Here is a 10,911-nt window from a genome sequence, read left to right on the forward strand (position 1 = left end):
CGTGTGTGTATTGTGGGAGAGTAGTGTGTGTGTGTGTGTTCTGGTTCAGACTGCATTCCTGTGTAACATACTGCACATGCCTTCAGACAAACTATGATAGAGAGACAGGCAGAGACAAACAGACAATCAAACAGTCAGCCAGACAGCCAGACAGGCACTCAGTCAGACAGACAGTCAGACAGACACAGACAGACGGCTCTTTCTCAGCTCTAATCTCAGGGATGGTGAAAGAGTTTCCGAGCAGCTGTGAACTCTGGGATTCCTCCTGTCCTTCTCACACCCTCAGAGATCTGGAGATCTGAGATTGAGACTGTCGTAATACCCAGGATTAACTGCCCAACTGATCTGATCTGCTGCGGAGGGGAGATGAGGGACCTGATTGGGCCCAAAAGAAATTTCCTCTATTCTGACTGGCCATCAAACATGAATTTTCACCTTTTATTGTCAGAAACCAGCCTTAGCTCTGATTGGCTGTGGATGTGTGGAGGTGGTGGTGAGGGCGGGGGGGGGGGGGGGGGGAGTGGTCTGATGGAGAGACATGATGGTCACCCCTGTTGCATGCTAGATCATTTCTAAACATGTGGGGTGTGTGTTTGTGTTGATGTGTGTGCATGTGTGTGTGTGTGTTTATACGTGCGTGCGCAAGAGTGCTATAAATCCTCCCTGGTCATAGAGAGGGTGTTTGGGAGTGCAGTCTGGTCGCAGAATGTGCTAGAGTTGTGTGGATTTTCATTTGTCTAATTGATAGTGAGTGGCATGTGGATGCCCCTCGCTCCACACCCCGTCCTCCCCCCTCCTCCCCCATTAGCCCACCCCCTTCACCTCCCCCCTCTTCCCTCCTCCTTCTACCCCCTCAATCCCCCCTCCCGCCCATCCACCACCAACCAGAGCTCCTTTACTTTAGCCTGACTGGTCGATGCGGGTCCATCTGGTTCCACATTCAGTTAAATCAATGACCTCAGCGTCAGACCTCCTTCCTGCTTCCCTGTACAAGGTGTTCTGGAGGAGTGTGTGTGTGTGTGTGTGTGTGTGTGTGTGTATCTCCTCCTGCTGTGTGACAAACTTGTGTGGGAGACAGAGATAGACACATGCATGGAGACATCACACACACATTACACATACACATGCACTCAGCACACACACCCATACACGCACACATATAGATGCATCGCACACAGACACTTGTGGGAAACAGTCTGTCCTCCATCTTATTTCATTCTTCACATCTTGTCTCTTGTGTGTGTGTGTGCAGGTGTAAGGGGGCGTCCCATTATGGCCTCTCCGCAGACAGGAAGCGACGCTCACAGGAGGGGGAGTGCACTGACAGCACCTCAGAGCTTACCCTCGCCACGCTGGCCAATGACGGCCCTGCCTCTGGCCGTGGCCCTCCTATCAGACGAGCCCGGCCTGGTTAACCCCGCCTTCGACCCCAACATGGAGGACAACAGCCAATCAGGAAGCACCACAGCCTGACAGCACGCAACTAGCACCAAGAAGAGTGAGTGTGTATGTGTGTGAGAGTGTGTGTGTAGCTGTTTGTCAGTGTGACAGATTGAAAATCGATATAGAGCAGTGAGCCAGAGAAGGTTTCTAGTCAGACTTCCATAGGGTCTCAGTCCCATAGATACTGCACACACACACACACATATACACCCACGCACCCACACATCACCTCCAGCCCTGCCATTTTCACTGTGTTTGTACCACTAATGATCTCTGATAGGAGCCCTGTTATCCAATTAGGGTATCATCTTGCTTTACCAATCCATAACATGCCTGGACTGAGGGAGAGAAGGGGAACGGGAGAGAGGGAGAAAGAGGAGAAAGGAGAGGACAGGTAGAGAGAAGAGAGAAGAGGAGAGGTGGAGTGGTGAGTGGTGGAGAGGAGAGATGGGGGAAGAGAAAGAGGAAGGAAGGACAGACAGAGGGAGAGGAAGGAGAGAGAGAGAGAGAGAGAGAGAGAGAGAGAGAGAGAGAGAGAGAGAGAGAGAGAGAGAGAGAGAGAGAGAGAGAGAGAGAGAGAGAGAGAGAGAGAGAGAGAGGGGGGGGGGCATAATGAATAATACTGAATGAGAAGGTCACTCCTCCACAAACTCATCCATCCCAACCTCAACACCCTCCCCCCTTCCCCCTCCCCCTGTGAGCAGGGCTATGCTGCTAGCATGGATTCTCACAAGAATGCTAGCAGGGACAGCAGGGGTGCTAGGAGGGTGCTAGCAATCCCCAGGCTGTTCCTGACCTCCACCCCCTCCCCTCTTGCTGTCCGCAGTCCGCAGTTTTGACCGCAGCTCTGTGCGGAGCCGCTCGTTCCGGCGTCTGAACCGAGCGTTCAGCGTGCTGCGCAGAACCAAGAGCGGGAACGCCGTCTCCAACGAGACCACGGAGGAGCGGGACAACGTCAGGAACGCCAGCACACGCCCGAAGGTACCGTGTCCTGCGTGTGTGTGTATGGGGGGGGGGGGGGTATTGGGTGATGAGGGATGTGTATGTTTGTTGCGCATGTGTGGGTGGGTGGGGTGTGTGTCACATGCGTCTGTTAGCGAGCATGTGTGTGTGTCCTTTGTGTTGCCAGGTTTGTTGGCGAGAGTAGGGTCTGGTGCTATGATGTCACTGCTTGCTGTGCTGCGTCTGCACTTTCACTGATTCCCTGTAGAGTGTGTGGTATTTATGTGTGTGTCTGTGTTTGTGTGCAGAGTTACAGGGCTGGATCCCTTAGTGTAACTGCAGCATATGATGCTTTAATAATTCATCTGCAGATTGCATAAAGTCCTCTGGTCAATCAGATAGGAGGGGAGGAGGGGGGGGAGAAAAGAGAAGAAGAGAGATGAGCTTGAGACTAGAGAGAGAGAGAGAGAGAGAGAGAGAGAGAGAGGAGGGGGGAGGAGGAGAGAAAGAGAGAGAGAGAGGAGGAGGGGGGAGGAGGAGAGAAAGAGAGAGAGAGAGAGAGAGAGAGAGAGAGAGGAGGAGGGGGAGGAGGAGAGAAAGAGAGAGAGAGAGAGGAGGGGGAGGAGGAGAGAAAGAGAGAGAGAGAGGAGGAGAGAGACCGAGGTTGTGTAACAGTCTGACTTGTGTCTGTGGTGATGAAGAGGAAATATTGACTCTGAAGCAGAGAAACTGCAGAGTGGGGATACAGTCTGGCCAGAGGGCGGGGGGGGGGCGGTGCAAGCAGAGTGTGTGCGTGTGAGTGAGTGTGTTGTATTTCATTCTGGAAGTGTGAATAAGAGTGTGTTGTGTTTTGACTACCCTGCCTCCTCCCCCCCCCCCCCACCCCAGTGCTGCTCCTCCCTCAGCTGCACCACCTGATCCCGGACGGCGAGATCACCAGCATCAAGATCACAAGGGCCGACCCCGCCGAGCCCCTCGCCATCAGCATCGTCGGGGGCAGCGAGACGCCGCTGGTCCGCATCCTCATCCAGGACATCTACCGGGAGGGGGTGATCGCCCGCGACGGACGACTGCTGCCTGGAGACATGATCCTCAAGGTGGGGAGGGGTGGAGAGGTGTGTGTGTGTGTGTGTGTGTGTGTGTGTGTGTGTGTGTGTGTGTGTGTGTGTGTGAGAGAGAGAGAGAGCGAGAGGTGTGTGTGTGTGTGTCAGAGAGACAGAGAGAGAGAGAGAGAGAGAGAGAGAGAGAGAGAGAGAGAGAGAGAGAAGGAGAGAGAGACAGAGAGTGTGAGAGAGAGAGAGAGAGAGAGAGAGAGAGAGAGAGAGAGAGAGAGAGAGAGAGAGAGAGAGAGCGAGAGAGAAAGAGAGAGAGAGAGAGAGAGAGAGAGGGAGTTGTGTATGCGAGAGAGGTGTGTGTGTGTTGGGGGGAGGGGTCTACGTGTGTCATTAACTCCGTTTATACCACCCCCCCCCCAGGTGAACGGCATCGACATCAGCACGTTCCCCACTGCTTCGCCCTCGCCACCCCTGAAGCAGCCCTGCTCACTCCTGCGCCTCACCGTGCTCCGCGAGCAGCGCCACCGCTACCGGGCCCGCGGCCACGCCCACGACGCCGCTGGCGGGGAGGCGGGAGGGGCCTCCTACCCCTCCGCCCCCGCCTCGGCCCCCCTCCCGGCCCCGCCCCCGGCCAGAGGGACGACAGCCTGCGCGTGGTGCTGAGTAAGAGCGCGCCGGAAGAGCAGCTGGGAATCAAGCTGGTGCGGCGGCCAGACGAGCACGGTGTGTTCGTCTTCCACCTGCTGGAGGGCGGCCTGGCCGAGCGCGACAGCCAGCTGTGCGTCAACGACCGCGTGCTCGCCATCAACGGGCACGACCTGCGTTACGGGGCGCCCGAGCACGCCGCGCTGCTCATACAGGTGAGGGGGAGGGGGGGGGGGAGGAAGGGGGAGGGGGAGGGGGGAAGGAAGGGGGGGGGGGGGGGGGAAGGGGGTTTGGATAGTCTGATTACAGACATCCTGGTCCTGGTCCTGGTCTGACAGGGAAAGACTGTGGGGGATTCTGGATAATTGGGGCTGGCTGCTTCATGGTTCTGGTTCCTTGTGGTTGACTGTGAGGGGAAATATGGTTCATTTCCTTTCATTGTGCTTAATTGCAGTAATTGTGGTTAATTGCAGTCGGTGGTGGTGAGTCTGTGCTTGGTTCGGCTGTTCCCGGGTAGTGTGTGTGTGTGTGTGAGGGAGCTGATTGGCTGGCTCAGTGGATCCAAGATGGCCGCCCTCCGCTGGAACGCTTCTATCAGGGAGATGAAATTAGTCAAATTAAGGAGCTAACGAGTTGGCTAATGAGCTGGGCTGGTTTAATGAAGGAGTATGCCCTGCCACCCAGAGACTCTCTGCAAGTGGGATGTGGTGTGTGTGCATGTGTGTGACTGGGAGTGTGTGATAATGACTCAGTATGGTGAGTGGGTGGACTGGCAGTTTAGAGAGAGAGACTTCAACGCATACTGTATCACAGGCTGCCTCACTGAGCTGGAGAAAAGTCTGTGTGTGTGTGTGTTAGTGTGTGTGTGTGGTTCTGATCTGTTCTCTGGTGCTTCCCTGCAGGCCAGCGAGGAGCGCGTCCACTTCCTGGTGTCTCGTCAGGTGTGCCAGCCCCCCCAGACCTGCTGCAAGAGCCCCCCTGGGCACTGGAGGGACCCCCCCCTACTCACCTGTAGACATGGAGCACACCCTGCTGGTGAGGCACACTCCTCCATCCCTGCACCCCCCCATCCCGATCTCCTGTTCTCTCCTCTCTTCTTCTCCCCTCCCCTGCTCTCCTGTTCTCTCCCCTCTTCTCCCCCCCCCCCCCTCTGCTTGCTTCTCCCCTCCCCTTTCTCGTTCTCTCCCCTCTCCCTCCCCCCCTCTCCCCCGTGATTCATCCTCTGAACTAAATCGAGATTTCCTGCGGCTCATTATCCGAGCAGACACCTTCCCTTGTTCTAATCTCTTCCCTTCTGGATCCTCCGTCTGAGAGGCGGAGGGGAAGCTAGTCTGACGAGCCGCACACTTCAAAGCGGCAGAGCGAGATTAAGAGATGTTGAGACCGAATGGAGAGAGTTGGGAGCAGGAGACACTACAGAGGGCCAGTGACTGTACTGGAGATAAAGAGGCTTAGTGGAAGACAGGAGATGATGTTGGATAGTGGATTACGTTCTAATCTCAGACCTGAACAGAAGATCTCTCTCTGTCTGGAGTCACACACACACACATTGAGAAAGACACACACAATTAGAGAGAGAGAGACCCGCAAACTCACATATCTAGAAATACACACACACTCACACATCTAGAGAGACACACAGACTCACACATCTAGAGACACACACACACTCACACATTTAGAGAGACACACACACACATGCTCTAGCAGCAGCGGTCAGGCCGGTGTGGCGTCCTGTGGTCATGTGACTGTGAGCAGAAGGTGTGAATGCAGCACTTCGTAGAGTTGTTACTCACAGCAACCCCCTCACTGTGACTCACTCACACACAATCACATGCATACATGTATACTCGCAAACTCACACAAGCACACACAAACACAGGACTCACACACTGACTTGTCACCATGGTAACCCCCCCCCCCCCCTAACCCCAGGACTCGTGTGAGAAGCCGGGCTGCTACGAGAAGACAGTGACCCTGTCCAAACTGCCCCACGAGTCTCTGGGTATGACGGTGGCAGGGGGCGTGTCCAGCCGGGGCTGGGACCTGCCGGTCTATGTCACCAACGTGGACGCCAGCGGGGTGGTGGGACAGGAGGGCTCCATACGCAAAGGTACACACACACACACACACACACAGACATATACAGATCCACACACACGCTATCCCACACGCACACCGACACATACTAACCCTCACGCATTAACACAGCAGACACACCTTGCTACAGAACCAAACATACACACACCCTGAATGTCACACACACACTCAGAGACAGGCGTTGTCGGTGTTCAGTGTTGCGTGGCATTTGTGTCTGTGTGCGGGTGTAGATCAGGCTTGTTGACAGACGCAAACACTCTTGTTTTATTAATGAACTTGTTTATCCTGCAGAGCACACACATGGGCTGTGGATCAGAGAACTACTAATAGAGACACACACACGCACAAGTACACACACACACACACACACACAAACAACACATCCCTCTGAAGTGATGGTTCCAGGAGACCAGCAGGCAGTAGCTGATCAGCTCATTATGCTGGAGCAGTCAGGTCTGAAACACAGCTCTGCTGGAGACACACACACACACACACATCCACATGCAGACACACTCTCACATACACACACAGACAGTCAAATCAGGGTATGTAGCGTCGCTGTCTGTCTGTGAGTGTGTGTGTATGCACAGGTGTATGTGTGTTGTGTGTGTGTGAGAAGTTGTGTGTGTGTGATTACCAGGGAGGTGTCCAGTGAGCAGGTGTGTGTGTGTGTGTGTGTGTGTGTGTGGAGGTGTCCAGTGTGCAGCTGTTTCTTTGTTCTCTTGCGGGAGGCTACTGAATATTCAACACAGGGACGAGTCCTTGAAGTCCTGTGAAGTTGTCTTCGTGAAAGACGTTGCCGGGGTAACACTCCCCTCTCATCCCCCCCCCCCTCTCCCCCGCCCCCAGGTGACATCCTGCTGAGTGTGAACGGCGTGGAGCTGACGGGGGTGACGAGGGGGGAGGCGGTAACCAACCTGAAGAACACCTCGTCCCCCGTGGTGCTGAAGGTGCTGGAGATGCACCCCTTGCAGGAGAGCCCGCTGGACGGCCCCTGCCTCACCCCCTCCCCCCCCTGCCTCACCCCCTCCCCCACCGAGGGCACCAAGCGCCCCCTGGCCAGCGAAGACCACTCCCCCCTCTGGGTGTCCTGGCTGCAGCTTCCCAGGTGAGGCACCCTGCCGCTCTGCTCTCCTTCTCCCTCCTCCTCTCTGTCCTCCCTCCTCCTCCTCCTCCTCAGTCTCAGCTCTCCCAGTGCGTCAGACTCACTTCCTGTTTGTCTGACTCACTTCCTGTGTGTGTCCAGGCACCTGTACTGCTGCAAGGACATCGTCCTGCGCCGCAACACGGCGGGCAGCCTGGGGTTCAGCATCGTGGGGGGTCAGGAGGAGGTCAACTGCAACCAGTCCTTTTTCATCCGCTCCATCGTGGAGGGAACGCCCGCCTACAATGACGGGCGCATACGGTAAGCCCCGCCCCCCCCACGCCGCAGGGTGCCATGCCGCTCTGACACGTTTGCTCTGCCTGTCGCACTAGCCACAATGTCAATTCAGTGTGTGTGTGTATGTGTGCGTGCAGGTGTGGGGACATCCTGCTGGAGGTGAACAGTAAGAACACGTGGGGGATGACCCACACGGCGCTGGTCAGACTGCTGAAGGAGCTGAGGGGACGGATCACCCTGACCATCGTCTCCTGGCCCGGGAGCCTGCTGTAGCCCCGCCCCAGAGACACGCCCCCTGGAGACACGCCCCCCAGAGACACCTGTAACCCCACGTCCGAGACACCCTGGAGCACAGCTCCCATGGATGCCTCACCTCCTGAAACTCCCCCACCCCCCACCCCCTTGGAGACCTGCCCCTCTGGTCTAACACACCACTGGGGGGAGGGGCTTGGAGATGTTGCTATGGAACCCTGACTCCTGATGGACAACTGAATTTGCCAGGATTGGGGAGGGGCAAACCATGTGACTTGACATATCCCCTCAGGAACAGGGTGCTGTGGGTTGTTGCTGTATTGCCCTCCCCCAACGCAGGGAGCAATTGGATTGGACAAAAGGGTTGTCCTCGGACTGCACACAGGAAGGATTGGCGGGCGGGGTTAAGGGTGGGGGGCGGGGCGAGGGGGTAGGGACACATTGCCAATTACTGTAGTTGTATGTTATAGTATGCATTTAGTTGGGACTTACATTTATTTACTGTAAATGTTGGGTGTCTAAAATGTAGTGATTCAAGCACTTGTACTATGTTTCTGTTTGGTTTCATGGCTTGGTTCTGTTTGTGCTGATGATGGTGGTCCATGGCCTGATGACACTCTGCCAAGTAATCTTTGTGTGCACATAGTTTTGTTTTCGGAAGCTGTTGCTAAATTAGACAAAACGTTGGTGATAAAATATAGAAAAAACTAAATACAAGTAAAATGTGTTCATCATCTGTTATGAGTGATGTTAAGGTGACGTTGTGGAGGCCTTAATGATTTTACTACTTTTGAGAAGAAAAATCTTAGCTGACTTGGTTTGTGTGTTTCAGTTGGAAAGCTGGGGCTTGTGTGTCTCCCACTATAGTCTATCTAACTGTAGATTCAGTTCAATCAGGAGAGACCTGGGATGAGTGAAAGATGTTTATTACAGACTAATAAATGTACTAAGGTGTTTGGAGCTTGAACCCCACGGGGAATTATATGGATCAACGGGCGCCTGCCCAACGCCCGAAGAAGAATCCCCCACGGAGTCCAGACACTGGTGGCGGTGGCGGCAGCCGACGACCAATCGAGCCGAAGACTGAGACAGGAACCGGGCGGCAACGGGGTGGTGGAGGGTCGCGCACTTGATAGCATGGACAAACTACAGAGGGAGAGAATCATATTTAAAGGCACGGATCATGTGACACCATTAATTGATAGCGGGAGCGCTAATCGACCTGAACCCTAGTGACCGCCCGTCCAGGGAAACGGGGGGAAGGTAGGGCGTTCTTAGCGGGGGGAGTGAGAAGTGTACACTACGATTAAACCCGAGTGCAGAGATCGGTCTTGCCTGACTGAACTTGCGCAAGCTTCATTTGGTACAGTCATACCTGTCTGTTCTGACTGTACCTACAGTTTGTCTGGTTGAATGTGTACCTACAGTCTGTCTGAGTGTATGACTGTACCTACAGTGTCTGGTTGAATGACTGTACCTACAGTCTGAGTGTATGACAGTACCTACACTGTACCTACAGTCTGTCTGATTGCATAACTGTACCTACACTGTACCTAGTTTGTCTGGTTGAATGACTGTACCTTCAGTCTGTCTGAGTGTATGACTGTACCTACACTGTACCTACAGTTTGTCTGGTTGAATGACTGTACCTACACTGTACATAGTCTGTCTGGTTGAATGACTGTACCTACAGTCTGTCTGGTTGAATGACTGTACCTACAGTCTATCTGATTGTGACTGTACCTACACTGTACATAGTCTGTCTGGTTGAATGACTGTACCTACAGTCTGTCTGTGACTGTACCTACACTGTACATAGTCTGTCTGGTTGAATGACTGTACCTACAGTCTGTCTGGTTGTATGACTGTACCTCTGGTCAAATAATCAATAAAGTCATTTGAAAAGGAGGCTGTCAGAAACCTCTGCCTGTTTGCGTTCGAGTGTGTGTGGGAATTTCTATAGTGAAAACTTAGTGAGTATTTATGTATTCTGTGTGTGTGTGTGTGTGTGTGTGTGAGTGTATGAGTGAGAGAGTGTGTGTGTGTCTGCATGAGTAGATGAAGCCCAGTCACATTCACACAGATGCTTTATCCAAACAAATTCCTTCAACTCAACTAAAGGAACACCACTCAGGTGGGACAACACAAACTCTGCATACAACGTACACAGTAACCCTTCTCTGGGTTCACGTCTTAAAAACAAACTGAAATGAGGTGGGGGGGGCAGTCTTGTCTGCCCCTGGCCACACCCAGGCCTGCTGTTGGCCAACCAGGGGAACACAAAGTCACTTGGCTGCTCCTGATTGGTTCTCCTGGTCTGCAGAGGGCTCATCATTGGCTCATCTTGGTTTGTGTGTTTCAGTTGGAAAGCTGGGGCTTGTGTGTCTCCCACTATAGTCTATCTAACTGTAGATTCAGTTGGTACAGTCATACCTGTCTGTTCTGACTGTACCTACAGTTTGTCTGGTTGAATGTGTACCTACAGTCTGTCTGAGTGTATGACTGTACCTACAGTGTCTGGTTGAATGACTGTACCTACAGTCTGAGTGTATGACAGTACCTACACTGTACCTACAGTCTGTCTGATTGCATAACTGTACCTACACTGTACCTACAGTTTGTCTGGTTGAATGACTGTACCTTCAGTCTGTCTGAGTGTATGACTGTACCTACACTGTACCTACAGTTTGTCTGGTTGAATGACTGTACCTACAGTCTGTCTGGTTGAATGACTGTACCTACAGTCTATCTGATTGTGACTGTACCTACACTGTACATAGTCTGTCTGGTTGAATGACTGTACCTACAGTCTGTCTGTGACTGTACCTACACTGTACATAGTCTGTCTGGTTGAATGACTGTACCTACAGTCTGTCTGGTTGTATGACTGTACCTCTGGTCAAATAATCAATACAGTCATTTGAAAAGGAGGCTGTCAGAAACCTCTGCCTGTTTGCGTTCGAGTGTGTGTGGGAATTTCTATAGTGAAAACTTAGTGAGTATTTATGTATTCTGTGTGTGCGTGTGTGTGTGTGTGTGTGAGTGTATGAGTGAGAGAGTGTGTGTGTGTCTGCATGAGTAGATGAAGCCCAG

The 10,911-nt window shown here is 53.3% G+C and overlaps 1 protein-coding gene across 1 annotated transcript; it reads left to right on the top strand.

Annotated features, from left to right (window-relative positions):
* The first annotated feature begins 1,063 nt into the window (after nucleotides 1-1,063).
* Nucleotides 1,064-9,740, top strand: lnx1 (ligand of numb-protein X 1). Its single transcript, XM_062455809.1, is given in 13 exon segments — nucleotides 1,064-1,376; nucleotides 1,378-1,498; nucleotides 2,270-2,413; nucleotides 3,262-3,482; nucleotides 3,861-3,987; nucleotides 4,050-4,300; nucleotides 4,988-5,024; nucleotides 5,027-5,077; nucleotides 5,080-5,120; nucleotides 6,021-6,198; nucleotides 7,035-7,293; nucleotides 7,432-7,590; nucleotides 7,704-9,740. Coding segments are annotated over 13 exon segments (1,938 nt in total). The 5' UTR covers nucleotides 1,064-1,163; the 3' UTR covers nucleotides 7,840-9,740.
* Nucleotides 9,741-10,911: the final 1,171 nt, after the last annotated feature.

This window comes from Osmerus eperlanus, unplaced genomic scaffold, assembly GCF_963692335.1.
Source record: "Osmerus eperlanus unplaced genomic scaffold, fOsmEpe2.1 SCAFFOLD_168, whole genome shotgun sequence".
Taxonomy (NCBI): Eukaryota; Metazoa; Chordata; class Actinopteri; order Osmeriformes; family Osmeridae; genus Osmerus; species Osmerus eperlanus.